General features: G+C 40.0%; 1 protein-coding gene across 6 annotated transcripts in view; it reads right to left on the bottom strand.

Moving 5' to 3' along the window:
* CADPS (calcium dependent secretion activator) overlaps positions 1 to 20,291 on the bottom strand; it is a 466,408-nt gene that overhangs the window by 123,688 nt on the left and 322,429 nt on the right. For 4 of the 6 annotated variants that reach the window (XM_055344209.1, XM_055344214.1, XM_055344210.1 and 1 more), the window contains exons 12-13: positions 16,744 to 16,880; positions 12,833 to 13,020 (exon numbers count right to left, since the gene is read on the bottom strand). In XM_055344209.1, the coding sequence (XP_055200184.1) occupies positions 12,833 to 13,020; positions 16,744 to 16,880 (325 nt within the window). Of the gene's footprint in view, positions 1 to 10,401; positions 10,561 to 12,832; positions 13,021 to 16,743; positions 16,881 to 20,291 lie in introns of all 6 variants that reach the window. The other 2 variants (XM_055344208.1, XM_055344212.1) reach the window with 1 other exon arrangement.

The following is a 20,291-nucleotide window of genomic DNA, read 5'->3' as shown; positions in this document are numbered from 1 at the left end:
AAATAAATAAACAATAAATATTTAATGAAAAATCTTTAAAAATAGATAATTTACAAATCAGAGAGGGGTTTACAGATGAGAGGAAAAATCATGGAAACCATTTCACATGGGCAGCCCAGAGACATGTGTGGCTATTACTAAGAGATAAACCTCCCTGATGAAAATTATCCATTCTTCACTCAACAAGCCTCCTAAGGCAATTATTAGGTAATTAGAAAGTAACTTAAAAAAAAAAAAGAAAGTAACTTTTAGATTTGTGTTTGAGATGATAAGAACCAATCATTTAGTGTGTACCTGGTCTTCTCAGTTAATCCTCTCTACAATGGGTATGATGACAAACATGAAATTTGGTTACATTTCTTTCCCTTTTCTTCTGATGATTCACATTTGTAGTTACTTAAGGTATGAGCCACTTCCATTTCCCTGACAATCTTTCCTTCAACTCCCTTCTGAACACTACTAATCTCACTATTCAAAAAATGTGAATGACTAAAAATTATTATTTTAATCTTTTCTTAAGTTTGCTTCTTAATCTCCTATGTCAGTGTGAATGGTTTTCTCTTAAAATAAATGAAACCAACTTTATGTCTGGAAGGTAAGCATCACAGAATTCATCAACAAAAATAGGTGACCAGGGGCACCGGGGTGGCTCAGTGGTTGAGCCTCTGCCTTTGGCTCTGGGCATGATCCCAGGATCCTGGCATCCTGGGATCGAGTCCCACATCGGGCTCCCTGTGGGGAGTCTGCTTCTCCTTCAGCCTATGTCTCTGCCTCTCTCTGTATCTCTCATGAATGAATAAATAAAATCTTAAAAAACATAGGTGATCAAAAAAGTCATGATTTTGACATTGAATGCAAATTTGTTTGCAGCTGCCAAAATTGCTCTGAAATGATACAAGGGATAGAGAATGTTATTTTACAAACTGAGGAGGAGACATGCAGGAATTATACAATTTATCAAAGATCACAGGTTGTAACTGTATCAGTTGAAAGGTTAAAATATCCTTTTTTCTTTGGTTTAGTTTCAATTATTTTTGAGAATTCTGTCAAATATAAATTTCTTTTCTGTTGACCCATATAATTTGTCAATGTTGATTATACAGGCTTAGATTCCAATGGAGCTACTAACTAAAAATCTTGGCTCAATATTTTGGGGAACACTGTTCTCAAAGAAGCAATAAAATTATTTTCCTGGAGAGATAGCCCTCAAACCCAAGCATGCTTCAGAATTACCTGAAGGATGGGGCTGAGAATTTGTATTTTTTAAAAAGATTTATTTATTTTATTTTAGAAAGAGGGAGGGAAAGAGAGAGAGCACAAGAGCCCAGGGGGAGGAGGGGCAGAGGGAGAGAGAGAGAGAGAGAGGAGACAATCTCAAGCAGACTCCTTGCCAATTGCAGAGCCCAACCCAGGGCCGGATCCCACGACCATGACCATGAGGTCACAACTCAAGCCAAAATCAAGAGCCTGCCGTGCAACGGACTGAACCACCCAGGTGCCCTGATAATTTGCATTTCTAACAAGTTCTCTGATGCTGCCGTTTCAGGGACCACACTTTGGGAACCTCTGCTTTAGAGCAAGAAAATATTTGGTGGGTGGCTCTTTTAGTTGCCAAAAGGGTATGTTTGATGAGAGAAGAGAGAAAAATGAGAGAAGAGGGATAAAGTTGGATTTTAAATTCCTAGCTAGTAAATCCCAGGCTGAGATGTGTCTTTATTTATTTTTTTTTAATTTTTTTAATTTATTTCGGATAGTCACAGAGAGAGAGAGGCAGAGACACAGGCAGAGGGAGAAGCAGGCTCCATGCACCGGGAGCCCGACGTGGGATTCGATCCCGGGTCTCCAGGATCGCGCCCTGGGCCAAAGGCAGGCGCCAAACCGCTGCGCCACCCAGAGATCCCCGAGATGTGTCTTTATTTAGAACACATGTTTAGGAGCCCTGACCACCTCCCTATCTTCCTGTGTCCTGAATGGTGCATTTTCTGCCCTCCTGTTTTTTGGCTTCTTAGCATCCACTGTTACTCCTTAACAACACCCGAACGTCCTTTGGAGGAATGACCTTGGCCGCACTGTGGGTACTCTTAGGGGGAAGGGATCCTGTTTTCCTGCTTTTTATACTGGCAGCCTTCCTATAAGCCACTTCCTGCCTTTTATGGCCACTATGCATCTAAGCTGGACTATGACCTAAACTTAGGCAATTTGACACACTTTTCTGGAATCTTTATGTTGAGTAAATAATGCAAAGATAGAAGAAACTGGTAGAATTTGCTCTCTCTAGGAGCTGTGTCCTGACCAAACAGACTGTCTTCACAGGTCAGTAGTTCTTAATCTTTGGTGGTACTTTAGAACCATGTGAGAGCTTGAGAGGTCTCATCCTCAAGCTCTCAATTCAATTTGTTCTGCAGTGGGGCCTAGACATTGTGGCTTTTAAAGCTCCCCAGGTTATTGTAATGTGTCATTAAGGGTTGAGAACTATTGCTTTCATCTTGTTTCCTACTTTTCTGTAGCTCCAGCTTTCCTCTTCCTTTCTTTGAGGCTCCCAACATCACCCCCCCAAAACAGATGATCCAGACTTTGTTTTTGTTACTTATACTAAACTGATGTGAGTTCATAAAGCACATATCTCCTCCTTTTTAGGAGAAGGAGGGGATATGTTCATTAACAGTAGAAGCGTTTGATGCCTTTGAACCTAGCTTTAGAATCATACACACATGCACACACCAGAGTGATGTGGTCCTGGGTCTCTGGTTCCACTAACTGCACACTGGCTAACAATTCACTTCTTGTATATCATGATCCTGCAAATTTGAGACAATATGCAGGTCAAGTGCAGTCATTTTTGGAGCCCCATCAGAGACTGGAAGCTCTCCCACCTGCAGGCCACCACTGCCACCAGAAGTGGGTCTCTCCAGCCACAACAGACTATATCACATCTGACACAGCAGGCATCTCCCGAATCCACCTTTCAAGTTTTCGGCAAACCATTTTCTCACTATCCTTCACAAAGTTGACATTTTCGGCAGCACGATAGGAAAGATGTCACGTCGGCTGCTCTTCAAGTCCTTGTCACCGTGGTCAGCACCAGTTCTGTCACCTTCACTCTCCTCACACTCTCCCATCTTGAGCCATGTCACAAATAATAATTTATCTAGAGTTGTGTCTTTCCTTTTTTTTTGTCAGACTGAAACTACCATAACCCAGCTGCCCATCCTTTAAGTTACTAGTTACACAGATTGTTCTCCCATTCCTCAAATGCTTGTGAGCTACAGCTTATTAATTAATATCTATTATAGGAATGATCTAATGTAATTAAGTACTAGGCTTTTAATGTGAAAGATTTTTATTTTGATATTTGAAATTAAGTGTGAATAATCTAGTCAAAGAAACCAAGCAGCAGTGTGCTTTGTGAAAGTGAAATTATCTCCTCAGGTCATTAAATTGTCCTTACACACCCAGGTGGGCACACAGATTCCTGATGTTTTGTTACCTTGCTAGCACAGTTCTCCACACTATGTTGAAAGCTGGGGCACGGAGCCCTTGTTTGGAAGGTTAGGTATCTTGTCAAAGAGGTCCGGTTACTAAATTAATTCAAAGCTTATGGTGATGGATGTGTTCTGATACTGCATCTATTTAGTGATCAAATGTAGAACCCAGGTGTGAGAGAAAAATGTATGGATTCAAAAGAGGGAAGTGTGTCTGGTCCACTTCTCTGCATACAGCCAGCTTTAAGCTCCAATCACTACCAACAAGGGGTAAAACTCCAGCTGAAGTGGGAATATACTTTCTCTCCAAATGCAAATGTCCACATATGCTGGTGCAGGCACCGTAAACATGATATATTCTCTCTCTCCAAATGGATGCATGCCTGCAGACCGCATTATGGATCCCTGAAAATGTCCTTAAACAAGCATGATAACTGAATCCTACTTGCTACTAAATTGTTCCAGCCCAGAAACATGAGAGCTTAAAGGGCCAGAGTGGGACAGACTATCTTAGTAGATGTTCTAGCAATGCTCCCTAAATAGAACATTTAGGCCAAACACACTCTCTTAACCTCTCTCTCTTTTTAAAACGGACTTCTCCTAGCAATTCTTTATCCTTACAACTTTTAGAGTGATACCTTTGAATTTAATCCTAGAATAGAATATTTTCCTTTGTCTCTTTCAAGTGGCTAATAACTATAAATTCAAGATAACACCAAAGCATTATTGTCTCAAAAGGAGACATCCCTGCTTGCTCATCTGGATGACTTGTATAATCTGTAGCTTAATTATACAGTGTAATTAGGACTTTCACATCCAATAGTCACTGCTTCATTATGAAAGCCCAGCCTTTCCCTTTCCTCTCCTCTCCCTCCAGCCCAAACCCCTTTTCTAATTATGCCCTAATGCCCCGGGGCTCAGGCACGCTGCTAAAACAAATATATCAAAGTGTTTGTTTCACAAAGACTAAGATAGGAAGCAACAACAAGCAATTTCTACAACCTTACAAATGGGCATTGAAGCTTCTTGAGGTTGGCTATTATTAATTTGATAAAGAGGCTTGGAGAGGGCACAAATATATCAGTGAGGTCTTCTTTGACTTGTTTTCTGTTTTTCATGTAGCAAAACTCAACAATATTAGAAGGTATCTTTGCTCCCTACAAAGATGGGAGTGATTGAAGTGTCTCCCTACTGAACAAATCTCAAAGAATATGGATGCAGTCGATAAAGGGACACTAGTCAAAGTGGTTCAGGCTCGGTCCAGGTGCTGAATGGAGAACCCAAGAGGTGATTACAGAAATCATATAAAATGCATGCATTGCTGGAAAGCATGTATTTCTTTTCCCACAGAAGGACTACTTTCCAAAATTGGTACTACATAGATTTTTCTCTTTGAGGAATAAGAGATGTTTTTTTTTGTTTGTTTCTAGACAAACATAGACAATTAGGCTTTAGATTCTGCCCTTAACTCCTTAGGTATAGACTTTTGAGTGGTTAGGCCAGTAAAATGTGTGGCTTTTGGTATCACACCCACCCTGGAAAACATGTTTTTATCCCAGTGAATTCAATGACCATAGGATGACACATGTTGAAATTTTAGAAAGGAAATGTATGTTACTTGATGATTTGCTATGGGCCAGAAAGATTGCTTTGATGGGATAATTCAGCACATTTTATAAGATTTTATGTCTGAGTTGGAAAAGCTACTGTTTTTACAGGGCAAATTTCCTTTAGGAATAGACTCACATGGGTTAAAAGTTTGAATATAAGATCTAAAGAGAATTCCTCCTTGGGATACAGACTTTTATTTGAAATGTGTTTGATTCCCCTCCCCCACCCCCCTCTTACAAGTACTTCCTATTAGGTGAAGCTGCTTTTTTAGAATTTAAGGAGTATGACTCAGTTAAACATGCAAGGCCAAGCACCTGCTTGAAGCTGGGAGGCCAACCAGCCACATGTCCCCAAGTACACTAATGTCTAATGTGAGTGTGTAACATTATGCCAAGAATGTGGGGGCCACTGTCATCCCCCATCCATGCTTGCCTGCCACTCAAGTACTATATTCAGAGATCGGTCAAACCAAACCATCCTTGCTACACAGTCCTGTCTCTCTATCTTTTGGGGATGGAGAGTTAAAAAGTACTAGATATCATATCTTAAGGAGTGTGCATATGTGACAGAGGTGAAAGGAAGGAAGGAGGAGAAAGGAGAGAGAGAGAATGAGGAGAAAGGTGAGACTGGAGTGAAAGAGAAACATTTACATGTGCAAAAATGACTGATTTACTTCCAGGAAGGCATTCATGAAAAGGAAATGAAAGAAAACATGGATTGGGATTGAGGGACCAGCACAGAGGCAAGGACATGTTCAACAAAGCAAATGCCGTAGTCCAGGAGATAGACGAAGAGAAGATAGACACCTTAACTCTGTTAGTGGCAATGAAGAGAAGGAGGAGTGGACAGGCTTGAGAGATACTGAAGAGTATCGAGGAGGCATAGCAACTGAATCCTTGTGATGTGCTGAGGGAGAAGTAGGAGTCTAGGACAACTCCCATGGTTTTGCCTTGGGAAACCAGGTGGATGGAATTACTCACTAATTTAGGGGAACTGGTGGACTCACAGAGGAGGAAAATGAGTTCCATCAGATTACTCAGTAACTCAGATCTAACTAACCCACAGGGATCAAATAGTCTCTGCACAGAAGCAGCACCTTGGCTCCAGATACATCTCCCAAAAGAATCCTGGGACACGTTTTCAAAGATTTCTAGAACCCATGCTCTCTTACATCTGCTTGCAGACTCATTAATCTATGCAGCTTACTTTGGATTGGGGCGGTTGGCATTATGGATTTGTTAATTGCTGATACAATGTACTTTCTACACAGGCCATATGTGAAGAGCAGCACTGGCATTCAAGAAATGTTAAATAATAATGTAAATGAGAAAAATTTCCAATCCCAATAATAAAGGGATCCAAGGAACATTGACGCAACTTGCAATCATCGGAGCTGTTTGATTGCCTTGTCACTGCGGGACAGTGACCAAAGTGATGCTAATCTAAATGTCATCTAGAAAGAATACTAAAAATATTATGGTGAAAATTAAGTACTGCAACCTTAGGAGCTGATTTAAAAATTAGAAGATATAGCGATTTACATCTGTGGGTTTTATGATCGCCAAGTGCAACCAGCTGAACATAGTCACATTTTCTTTTTCTTTGCTTCTCTCTTTGAGAAAATAGGTTCGGTTTTAAAAAGCTGGCCCAAACTAATGTTCCCTCAATCAGTGGTTCTTTTTTTCTTGTTTTAAAGATTTGTTTATTTATTTGAGGAACAGGGAGAATGAGAGAGAGAGAGAAGGGGGGAGAAAGAGAAAGAGAGAGAGAGAGAGAGAGAGAGAGAGAGAGAGGAGGGGCAGAGAGGAAGGAAGGGAGAGAATCTTCAAGCAGACTCCCCACTGAGGCAAAGCCCAATATAGGGCTCCATTCCAAGATTATGACTTGAGCCAAAATTAAGAGCCAGCTGACCAACTGTCTGAGCCACTCAAGCACCCCCTTAATCGATGGTTCTTAAACATTGTTACATATTAGGGTCACTAGGTGAGATTTTTAGAACATGGTGCTTAGGCCATATCCCAAATTAATTAAATCAGAATCTCTGCAGGTGAGGCTAGGGCGTCAGCATTTCCTAGGTCTCCAAGTGATTCCAATGTGTAGCCAAGTTTGACAACGAAGACTTTAACTAAATGAGATCTGAAGATCAAATGCTTTATAATTACCTGGGGAGGAACTGATTAAAAGTACACATGCCTGGCTCCATCTAAGGCTTGCTGAATCAAATTATCTGAGGATAGGATCTAGTACTCTCCATTTTAACAAGCTCCCTGTGTGATTTATATGTACACTACAGTGTGAGAACTGCTGCACAAGATGAAAATCAGTGGTGGCAACTCTTATGCCTTTAGACATAGGATAAGTCTGTGTAAAAGAAACAAAAAAATTCAAGTAAAAAGGAGAAATTTCAGTCCCTCACGAGGGAGTTTGGATTTTTGGACTTTGTTTGCAGAGGGGTGTCCTGTGCCTTGCAAAAGACGTTTAGAAACATCCTTGGCCTCTCTCCACTAGCTGACATTAGTACAACTATTGTCCTCCCCTCCTCAGGGTGATCATCAAAAATGTCTCCAGACATTGTCAAAAGTCTCCTGGGGGAAAAGATCCCCCCCCCCGCCCCAGTCAAGAATCACTGTTCTAAAAGATGCCAAACGTATGAATAGTTCCATATCTTCCAGTGCCCGGAATTACAAATAGCAATCATCTTCCTGGTTGACCAGATGTGTCTACTTTTGATTAGATGTTGTGGATTCATACAGGTGTACAGAGATATGGTGCAGGCTTCATGATTTCCAGCTGCAACAGGGCAGGGCTCTGCCTCCACCTTTGGGTCTGCTAGTTATTAATAGGGAAGAAGTTAATAATTATGTAAAAAGCTACATTTTATCTAATCTGAAGCTGGTTGTGAGGTGACAGTGGGAATGAGTTCTATTGTTCAGTTAAATTCAATTAAAGGGCAATTTGTTTTCATGAGTCATGACTGCCTTCTTAATCTGGGCCAAAGAATAGATAATATCTCCACTTGCAAATAGTGTTCATCCTGGTGAAAGAGGTTCAGAAAATGGTTTCCCTTTACCAAAAGGTTGTTAATTACTATTCAAAGGAGACTCTGTCCTTCTGTGATCTAAAACACTCTGGTTCTCTTCACAAGGCCAAAATTACCAGGTGAGCCATATTGATTTTGGACATCTTTAAGACAAAAATGGAAAACTCTTTAATTAATTCAGATGACTGCTATAGTATCCAGCCTCAAAATGTTGAACTCATCAAATGGCTGAATTTGGCATCTTACACCATCCACAAATGTAAGGTCCAAAGTCAGACTATCTGTGTTTGAATTAGGATCACGTACTTGTTTGCTACAGAGTAAGTGACAGAACTTCTCTGAGCCCCAAACTCCTCAGATATTAGATGAAGCTAATAATACTACTTCATAGGGACGTAATAAGGATAAAATGAGATGATGAATCTAAACAGCACTTCACATAGCTCCTAGCATATAGCAAGCACTTATTAAGTGGCAGCAATTATCCTCACTTGAATTAGACTTTATTTAAGGAATATGACAATGGCTTATTTCATTTGTTATCATAATCCATAGAAGATAATTTTAGAGGTTGATGGGATATCACAGATGCTATGATTCTATGTGTTCATTCTGCAGATGAGAAAACTGAGTCATAGAAATAAGATACTATAATTCTAGATTTGTGAAAAACAGACTCTAATACTCAGATCTTTAGAATCTATTCACAATGCTGATGTAGTGCAAAGAGGAAGAGCTTTGGACTCAGAATATCTGAGTTTGCCACTTATATTTGTAGACATTCAGTTTCATCCTCTGCAAAATGGATGTTAAAAAATAGCTGACCTGAAAAATGTTACAGCAAATCAGATGGAATGTATGGAAGTATAAACTTCGGAGGGCTACACAATGGATACTTAATATTATGATTCCATCTGCATTAAACATTGCAATACACACATAGACCCTGGAACACACATAAGAACACACATAAGATCCTTTTGGATAGTTTTTCAGGGCACAGGGTAGCCTCCATCAAGTGTGGCGGTTTACTTTCTGTTTCAATGCTGATTACTCCAAAAGCAGCACCTTGGACAGCATCCAGAGAGGCTCCTTTCAGGTACCTATAACATTCTCTATGTGCTTTCTTCTCGGCTGCGAGCTACCGTTGCCTTGCAGTCTGAGTCTCTTGGGAAACACAAACAGAAACTTCACTTCACTTCCACCCTTACATGATGCAAACTTAAAAAATAGAGGTCCACATGGAATCAGGGCTTTCTTTGACATTCACTAGCAGACCTGAACATGTCGATTGACAGCCTGCCACATCCTCTAGGAAATGAAAGCTGGTATTTTCATTCAGTCTGCCTACAAATGAACTGTATATATTTCAGGACCTAGATATATCCCAGTGAGCAAATTCATAGTGTAGCATAAAACATACCTGCTTGTGAACTGTGTGTTGCTTGGCAATGTCAGGGTCAGAATATCGGTTTCAAAACCACCACCACAACAATTTAAAATGTCAGTGTTAATTTGTGGTGAGGGTAGGGAAGGTGAAGAAAGACATAAGGATAATACTGGAAATAATTGCAAATCTACTTTAAAAGGGGAAAAAGCCACCAATTTGCCATTTTGTCAATTCACAATAAGACCAGCCCTAACGGACAAAGAAAACAGAAGAGAATAAATACAATTTTAGAACTTGAAAGTAGCTTCAAGGTGACCTCATTATATAAGTGATTCTACTAAGAGCAATTCATTTAGTGACAGGTTTTGTTTTGTGTTTTTATTATAAATCATTATCTAAAGATAGCTTTGTTTCATGAGATCAATGTGGAACTGAGAAGGGTTTGCTAAAAATGATGGAGCTACTATAAATGTATAGATCCATCTTATGACAACCCATTTATTTGCTCCTTAAACATAATTTCAAAATTATAAAGCACGGGTTGCTTATTATGAATGACTTGGTAAGGTACCAGGCCCTTAACTAGATGCCACTAAAAAAGCAATCTGATTCATGATTCTGTTTACATATTGCTCAGTTTTTTCAATATGAATATATTTTAAGAGTCACTAAACACCTGATTCAAATTCAGTCCTAATGCTTAGTATTTTGCCCATTGCTAAGACTTTCTTTTAAAGTGACCTTTGAAATACCTTAAAGGAAAAGAGACTTTAGAAATACACAAAGATTGCTGTCTGTTAAGGTGGAAGTCATGGCATGATTGGGGGGAATGTCATAGACACTGCAAAACACAAGCCAATGCACATGTAACTTCTTACCTTTTGGGCTCTGGATTTGCCTGGGTTTTGTAATCTTTTCTTTTTTTGGATTCCTTTTTGGTATCTTTTTTAGCCTCTGGTTCAGATGGGGAGGGAGTTTTGCTCCCTTCAGGGTCTGTATGTGGTAGCAGCCCACTAAGGTACGCATGCATTTGTTGACTTTGGAGAGGGGGTGGTCGCATGGGGCATGCACAGAGTGTGGCCAGCCACAGGAGAATCAAGAGCACACATACATGCACAAACAAAAGAAAGAAAAAGAAGGATGCATCAAACAGCATAGCAAATGCATTCAAACTAAAATAATAAGCAAAAAAAAAAAAAGATGCAAACTTGCATAAGGAAAATCGGAACTGAAAAGAAAATAAGAAATCCAAAACTGTTTCCATGACAAGATGTATAAACCTAACTGTGAATCAAGTGGCAGTCTTACAATATGAAATCCAGACAATGTGTATCATAATTCATGATGATGTTTACCAGGGAGTTTACAAAAACACTTCATTATTTTATAACACTTTCTTATTCAGTAACATATGTAGAATACAGTGTGACAACCCAGAGAATATAATGCAACTTCTCTCTCTCTCTTTAAAGAATTCAGTCCAAGAGGCTGTAACAGATAGTCATCAAAGTGTACATATTTATAAAAAGCAGAGTTATGCACAGATACTCCCCAGGTATCAGAGTTTTCATAAATATTTTTTATGTAAATAAAAGGTCATGTGCTGGGCTAGCAAACCTTAGAACAATGGGAGGTGATGAAAACCTCATTGCCTGTTAAATATTCAAACCTACAATGCTATTGTTACCTAGTTCTAAATGTTGAAGTTGCATCTCATAAAACCTACCAGCACTAGAGAGAAGAAAAGCACAGGACAAATCCCACAGATATTTCAGAGTCATCTAGCTTGCAAAGATGAAGATAACTGACGGTCTGATTTAAAATAAATGCAGTCAGTCCGGGATTCTCCCACATGTGACTTTCCCCACAGCACCAACTCTTTTGGGGTCTCTGAAGCCACCCAGTTTTTCCTGGCTGTGCCTTTTCTGGCTATTGGTTGAGGTGCTTGAGGTAATGCAGGCTTGTCTTCATAGTAACGTGAGGCTACATACATTGGGATAGTAAACTGGCTGTGGCAATGTGGAAATTTATTCCATGTCTTCGGAGCCAAATGGTAATGTTCCTAAATTATTTGCTGCTTTGCATTATTCAGAATATGGATCTTTTTCTCCAGGAGCTGGGCAACGTCTAAAGAAAGAGAGTACTTAGTATGGAGTTAGGAGAACTGATGTTCTGGTCTTGTCTATAAAACCTATAAAATGAGGGGGTTGGTTACACTGTGATCTCTGAAGTTCTTCCCAGCTCTATGGTTAAACTGTAAGTGTTATGATTATCTCTGCCTTCCAGCTTCACCTAGCTTATTTCAGCTCTTGAAGTGTGCTTGGCTTCCTCTTTCTGCAGGGCATTTGTACATGCTGCTCCTTTTGCCTGGAAGCACTCAGCTCCTACACATGCTTCAGTTCTCAGCCCAAGCGTCTCTTCCTCAGGGACACCCTCCCTGCCATCCTAACACCCCGTCTGAGCTGTCTTCCTTTATTAAATGCTAGTATGGAATATTATTCCTTGTCGTCAGAGCACCGATCTCTATGCAACTCTGTCCTTATTTGGTGTCTTGTTAGCTCACTGTGTAGGAGAATGTGTACCAGAATGCCTGGCATTCTGTAAGTAATCATCAAATACTTATGGAATGAATGATAATGAATGAATGATAAGAACAACAAAGGTAAACATTTATGAAGCTCTTGCCATGTTCCAGGCATTGTGCTGAGCCCACCTGCATCCTCTCAACAACCCCACGAGGACACTACAATCCCTGTTTTACAGATGACAAAACTGTGGCATGGAGGGTTTCATTACCATCCAGCATCTTTGCTAGTAGATGGAGGAGCCATGATTTAAACCTAGATTGTTCTACCTCCAGAGACCACTTTAGAAGTTCTGTTTGCCATTTCTTTTAAGTTCCTTGGAAGGAAAAGATACTAAGACCATTGTGTTTGTATGTGCGCATGCACGCATGTGTGTGTGTGTGTGTTTGTGTGTACTACAGAAGGAATGGGAATAAACACAGATTTAAAGATAATTTTAAGGGAGGCCTGGGTGGCTCAGCGGTTGAGCATCTGCCTTTGGCTCAGGACGTGGTCCTAGAGTCCCGAGATCAAGTCCCACATCGGGCTCCCTGCATGGAGCCTGCTTCTCCCTCTGCCTGTGTCTCTGCCTCTCTCTGTTCTCTCATGACTAAATAAATAAAATCTTTTTAAAAAATAAGGATAATTTTAAAAACAGAACCAGTCATAAACCATCGATAGTGCCTTAAAAAAAAGTGGGTTTTTGTTGTTGTTGTTTGGAGGAATAGCTCTGGACAGTGCTTACCTGTTCCCGTGGACATGGGATGCACAGAAGGCAAAGCTGTAGTGGAGGAGGGTGGGGTCAATCATGGCGCCATTTTCTGCCCGTTCAAGCAAGTCTCTGAGGTAGCAGAGATGTCGGTGACACCCTCGGACTCCGTTTCGGGCGCAATACTCGTCTAGGACAAACACCTGGCCAGGACTGAACCAGCCCTGTTTGGGGAATAAAAGAGAGACTTTCTTTTAAATACAGGTTTTTGTTGTTGGTGGTGGTTTTTTTGTTTGTTTGTTTTTGAGAGTTACTACAGTTGGGGGTGACTGGAGAAGGAGGCTCAAAAATTGCCAGAGACAACACTTTTTGATTTCTTCTAGGTGCCAGCCACCATGCTAACCCCCTTGTGTGGCTGCTTAAACCCCTGAAGCAGTACTGTGAGGTTGGTCCTGTTACCCCTGTTGGATGGGCGGGAAAATTGAGTTGAGGGAGGACATGGAATTTCCCTAGTGTCCCAGAACTAGTCCTGCTGGAGTCTGGATTAGCAGACAGCACGATTCTAGAAACAATATCTCACCTGCTGCTCTAACACTGAACCATACACCTCCCAAGAGCAGTGGAGTGGGGACAGGGTGAAATCTTGGTTACTGAGAAGAGGAAATAATAACACGATGTCCTAAATTGGTATCATGTTTTACACAAGGAACTTTCACTTGAGCCCCCATAGCAATCTTGTGAGGTAGGCAGGGCAGGTTTATCTCCATCTCATAGATAAGGAAACCGAAATCAGGACTGTTAAGTGACTCACAAATAATACAAAACAGAAGCAGCTCTTGCTTCCTTGAAGTCTTCTGTTTTTCCTACTCTGAAGCATTAAGAAATATTAGGATTGGTCTGCATACATGCCAGGACTTTATGAATTCTTTCACTTGGAAGGCAAATCTTCCTTAAATTTTGAAATGAGGATAATGATGCAACTTTGCAAAGAGAGCAACATGACTAAGTTTTCAAGTTGTGAATTAGACAGGATTCAATTAAACTTAGAGGTGCTTCTTGTGCCCTGGCTTAGCATTTTGTTTCATTCCCCACCCCCCTGGCAATTATTTGTTTTCTTATTATTTGTTTGCTTGCTGTATGACCAGATGAAACTCTGCTATAAAAGAGAACCTGGATGGAATCTATGATTCAGAGCAGATTAGGAAGCATGATGGCATAGAAACCCCTGCCTCTGTGATGTACTTAAAAAAAAAAAAAAGATTATCAGAAATGCTGAGTGGCTTTCCACTCAAGGTCACCTATCAGCCACGCCTGAAATCAAATCATTTCTTTTGGTTTTAGTACCTTTCTGAAACAACAAAAAATAAATTAGTTAAAAAAATACAGGTATCCCTCGCTATCAGAAAATGGAGGGTTCCTATGAAACCTTTCATAAGCCAAAATGGTGTAAAGTGAAGAAGCAATCACCATTTCGTAAAGTGAAATCCTCGTCGGATTTCTTTTGGTTATTGAAAACAAGTACTGATATAGATCTTTTTGTAAAAGTGAAGTGGCATAGAGTGAACTCTTGGATAGTGGGGGAAGGCCTGTAAGGCAATTTAGGTTGGTACTTTGTAAGCTGGGAATTTGGAGTTGTTTTAAATATAAATTTAATTTTACTTTGAGGGTCCTCTCTGAGTCTTTTGAATATTGCTCCATCTTAGGAGAGAAGAGGCAAAAGTAGAAAGTGATGGTGGTGTGTGTGTGTGGGGGGGCAGGTACAGGCCACAGAAGCGCAGCGAGAGAGGCCTCTGCAGTACTCTGATCTTGTATTAGTGATCTGAGGACTCTTCGATTGACAACATGCAGCTCAGCAATGCATCCAACGAAAGACGGCATCTTTCCTATTTCAAATTATAAGTTACTGCAGAGGGCGGGAGAGTAGTCGAGGCAGTGGGCTGCCCCTATAGGCAACTTCTTTGCCACTCCATCTGCTACCCCAAATGCTAAATCTTAGAAACAACACTGCTGTGAAAGATTAAAATATATTTTCTACGACTCAGATGACACCAAGTCTTTTGTAGATGCCAAAATAGCTGCTTTGAAAAGAGTTGAAGAAATATCAATTAGGAACTCAGTCGAAGACACAGAAAAATTTATGTATCCCTGCTGGTCGGTCTCCAAAACTAACTGAAAAAAAAAAAAAGATTGTAATAATGAGAAAATGAAATATATAGAGGCAGGAGATAAGGTCCTTTTAATTGCTGTTATTTTCTGAAATTTTGGGATAATGATTAATAGATACAGGTATAGAAATGCAGAAGAACACTGTTTTATGATATTCATAATTGATTTTGGATTTTGGAGCATATTTTGAAGTATATACATGATTAATAGGGAGCAAGCTTCAAAATTTCACTTCTGGTTTAATTTTTTAGAGGGCATTTGCTAATTCTCCTTAGTGACTGAATCTCTTAGTGAAAAAGAAAATTATTTTAAAAAATCATGATGTGAAAAAAGTCGTGAAAATAAAACACCTTAAAAAATTCCTCAAGAGAATAGGAATTAAGCTCAGCGGCATAGTCTTACAACTTTCATGAATGCAATTTATAATTATATGAATAATCACATAATCATAGGAAACACATTTGAGAAAAATTGCCTTGCAATGCAAGGTAAGCTTTTTTTTTTTTTTTTAAGTCAAAGTGAAGTGTTCCTCTCCAATTTGGCAAAGTTCAGATTCTTCTGATGAAGTGATTCTAAACCCGAGATCATCAATGAATCTTTTATGAGACGCAGATTAATAAATTATTCCATATAATCCCGTTTCTGTTTTTAAGACTATTTTATCTACTATTTTTAATAGTTTGGCTTCTGGTTACAGGAAAAAAAAACACAGAATTTAAAATAAAAAGTAGTAAGAATAGATGTAGGAAATAGCCATGTCACTTAGAAAGGAAACAGATTTTCATTATATTTACATAAATATCAAAAATATGTTAACCTTAGTAAATTATATAATATTGGCAATATATAGATACATTAACCTTAAAGTGTAGAGTCAGGGGTGAGGTTTTTCCTCTCTGTCGTCATTTCATTATTTCCCCTCACCTTTCCCATCTATAAAGTGGGATTAATATCATTTGCCTTTAAGAAATGAAGTCAACAATTTACGGTTTGTAGAAGGAAACAAACGGGGTCTTTTTTAGGCTTCTGAATTTGATTAGTATAAAGTCCAAAATGTATCTTCAGGAATCCAATAAAGACAGAATTTTGAGAAAAACATAATAGTTGTACCCTGCATTTAAATGATTTAAATCTAGGCTTAGAACAGGATTTCAAGGAATGCTGATGCTCTTGCTGGAGAGCTGGACTTCCAAATGTCTAAAGCACCATAAAAAAAATTCCCCCAAAGGGTGAAAAAGGCTTTGAATACTATGGAAAAAACGAGAAGCCATCCAAACAAACAAACAAACCCCAACCAGTTTAGCTTACGAAAAGCGAAGTGAAGTCTATTTACAAATCATTTTAATTTTTGAAAAATAAACAAAAAGAACACATTCGTTTCTGAGACAGAAGTACAGGGTCTTATCATCTGAGAAGGGGAGGGAGGGGGAGTCTGAAAATCTAAGAAACCGAGGCAATTTTTACAAGTTCTCCACAAGCAGGTGCCAAACTCGATTACCCTCTTGGGAATATTTCTCAAGTAGCAGCTGAAAAGGGGGAAGCTTAGCTAGGGAGGCTGGGGAATTGGATCCGTCTCTACTGATAACTTCCTCCTTCTCTGTCTTCTTTCTTTGGTAAGTAAAACTATCTCCACCCAGGAAATCAAGAACATATTTCTAATTGTTAAAAAGGACTCTGTAACAGACAAAAAGAGCTTCTGATATAAAGGTAGAGAAATATTTCCATTAAAAAGAAAACACGTTATCAGGCTTAAATTGCTGTAGACCAAAGAATATACTTGCCAGGCAAGAATAGGAATCATTAAGTCTGTGATCCAAAGTAAGGCGCTGCACCATCTCAAAGAGGGAAGCGTGGTCAAAGTTACAGGGGTTGGAAGAGATAAATTCATCCATGCCATGTTTTTGAGCTCTATCTGCGTCTGTTCATTTATACATGTAGAGAGAGACACAATTCAGAGAAACACATCACATTTTCTTTGACATTTCAAATACACAGGAATTCACTAGGCATTATGAACGCTAGCTCTTCCCCCGTTGCCTCCCACCAACATCCGCAAGATACTCTTTTTACCTCCCATTGTCAACTTGCATCACTTACTGGTGAGTTTATTGCATTTAGGCAAAAATATATTGGCATCAACGTGTGTATCAAATGATCACAACTCCAGTGCATTTATGTTGTTCTTTAAAAACTAAGCACACGACAGTAACTTCGCCTGCATTTCACCGAACACTGAAAGCAGATCGGGTCTTTGCTTATAAAAGCCCTATTTAGCTTTTTTTTTTTTTTTTTTTTTTTTTTAGTATTTTTTGTTTGTTTGTTTTTAATAGATACTGCCATTCCAGTGGTTATGTCTAGAGCAATTTCTCTACAAGTATTGGGATTAGCTGGAAAAAGGGGTATGCTGATTTTCAGCAAAGTGACAATATTAGTATCCTCCCCTTCCACATCCCCGGTGCCAATTTGGTTTCACAAGAGATTTGAGTCCCCGCCCTCCAAAATTAAAAAAAATAATAATAATAACAAAAGATTTTCAGGGAAACCTGGAGAATAAGTTAAATGGGAATTTAGTTTGTGATAGCCAAGGTCATTGCCTTAAAGGGTGCTTACAGTTAGCAAAGCTTATGAAAGAGACAAACAGATCTACTCAGCAAGGGCTATGATCTGCCATTTATTGTGAATTAATAGTCTCAATGTATTCACACTTTTTCTTACAGGGTGAAGGCTGCAAGCAAAACCTCCTAAGGGCTAACTAATTAATCTCAAGATGTGTAACTAAAATACTCTCTACTCAGTCGGCAAAATAGCTCAGAATTCAACTCAACTGAGACCAAGTAAATCCCGAAGAGGGAGGAATGGAGATCTGGCATTAAAAGAATCAGCTCACTCCACCTCATATTTACTCAGTCTCCTGATATGCAGACTGCAAAGAAAAAAGAATCTCATATCAAATTAAGCAAGAGTTTATTCATCCCCTTGCGTGCAGTATTCTGCTGGAATATGGGGACTGCCAGGGACCAGCGATGCTGTCTGGACATGAGGAAAATCAATTTCTGACTTGAGAGGGTGTCTGGGTGTATTTTCATACACGGCCTTCATCCCAGGCAGTTTTTTCCCCCCCTTCCATGCTTGGGGCATGACTGAATGCTTGACTCTAAGCAGGGTAGCAGGGTGACTCTAAGATGATGGTTTCTCATCATATCATGGATTTCGTATATCACTCAGACCTAAATCCGTGGTATGTCAGAGTTTTTGCCCTCTTCCTGTTAGATTTTTCAAATCCCTAGTCATTTTTCATAGAAGCAGCAAGTGGTCAGTGTTTGAACGGGATGTGTTGTTTATGCCCCAGACACACAGAAGCAAGAGTTTCCAGAAGACAAGTTGAAAAATGTGTATTTTAATAGCCAAATTGCTCCATTAGAAATGTAAAACACACGGTTTTGGAAGGGAAATCACTTGGATGGGAATCCTACTAGAAAGAATTCTCTTTGCTGTGTTAATTGCCTCGGGTTTGTCTTCAAGAAAGTGCTTTCAATTTCTGGTTAGGTGCTTTATCTATGAGGATTTCTTTTGTTGGTTGTTTGGGCTCCAAACTGTATTTTTCCTTTGACTCAGGATGGTTAGTAAGAGAGGTGTCCAGGAGGTTGACGCCGGGGAAAAAGCTAGCTGCTTCTAGAGTGTGTCTGTGTGAGACTCCTCTGGCCCAAGGCAGGCGTCTTAAACCTTCTCCAACTTTAGATCTCTGCCGGCAGGAGGACACTCCTGCAGTCCAGGTGGCACTTTCTGTCCCGTAGGACAGATTATGCCCTCCTGCCTCCATCAGGTCAGTCCCAGGTCAGTTTAGTTCAGGAAAAATAACAGTGGGGTACACAAATTGCTTATCCTATTTCATCCTCATAAAAAGCCTCACCCACCTCGTGCCTCCCAATTTTAACAGATAGAGGAGGCATTTTGGCTAGCACCAGCTTCTTGCTCTCAAATTTCTCAGAAGACGCTTGCAAGCTGACAAATCGGCCCGGGGCCTTACTTTGCCAGTTTGGCTCACTATTTTATTGCTCTTCAATTATGATGGTGCAACCGGTCATTTAGCTCAGAGAGAAGGGGGGTCTTTTGTAGCTGTTAAAAATATGACACACGTTTCGAGTCTTTTTTTCTTTATTTGTTGAACCTCTTGAAAAGTTTGCGATGAACTATTTCGCCTTGCTGCCTGCCCACTCAGGAAACGGATCTGAAAAGACAACTTGGCTCCTCTGCAGGGACCTGGATACAGACCCACTCCCCGCCTCCCCGATGCATCACAATACAGCTTCACCGGGCTAATTCCTGGCTTAGAGTACATCTAAAGAACAATTTCTCTTTTACTAACGTTTTAAAGCAGGCTTACAGAAAAATATGCTTAAAATCAGCCTGTTTTCCTTTCCGAAAGCAACCGTATCAACATAAAAATTCCTTTTTCCTTCTTCCTCTCCTCCCTCCCTCTCTCTCTCTCTCTCTCGGTCCACATGTAGATGAGACTGGGACTGCTTTAGGAGATCTGGACTCTAGTTTGAGCTCTATTTTTAAATAAGCTGTGGGATGGCGGCTTGTTGCTCTCTATGAGACTCAGTTTCCTTGGGTGTAAGATGAGCTGAATTTCCGCGTCCCTCGGTGAGGTCACTGTCACTTAACCATCCTTAAGATCTCTCGCACAACTCCCACATGTATAAAATGGAGCTGAATGCAATGGGAATTTCCAGCAGGTAAAACGAGCAGCCCCTGGATTTTGCTTACACAAAATCATCATTTACTCAGATTTAGGCTCATTATCTTAATGGTTCCAACAACTCAAGAGTGCTTAAAAGGGTGGTTGGGTTCCATGAAATCTTTGAGAGTTTCACAGAGCTTATTATATTCAAAAAAAGAAAGGGGAGCGGAGTGAGGGGTGCGGGGGAGGGGAGTGGGGGGGGGAGGGACACTATTTTAAGGTGTCAGGAAAGGGATCTGATTTTTAAGCTCCATCCCAGGAGGGATTTTGGTACTTTTACTCTCTGCTGTATTCCGAGCACGGGGAACAGTATGTCAGTACGTGGTACATAGCAGGTACTCAAGACATATGTGTTAAAATAGTGAATTTATCTCATCAAAATAAATTCACTACTTCAACAAATATATTCTATTTTTTTTTATTTTTATGAAATGTTGATATACTAAATTCAATGGGGACAGGGTATTTGAGCTAGGATAGCAGGGAGTAAAGCAGGTGGGCTGAAGGGGTCACAAAGACTGAATGTGAGGCCAGCCCTGCCATGACCAGGGGTGTGACGTGAGGCAAGTTGATTAGTGTTTCTGA

This window comes from Nyctereutes procyonoides, unplaced genomic scaffold, assembly GCF_905146905.1.
Source record: "Nyctereutes procyonoides isolate TBG_1078 unplaced genomic scaffold, NYPRO_anot_genome, whole genome shotgun sequence".
In the NCBI taxonomy this organism is placed as follows: Eukaryota; Metazoa; Chordata; class Mammalia; order Carnivora; family Canidae; genus Nyctereutes; species Nyctereutes procyonoides.
The sequence above is the reverse complement of the archived record's forward strand: the minus strand, read 5'-3'. Positions and strand labels throughout refer to the sequence as shown.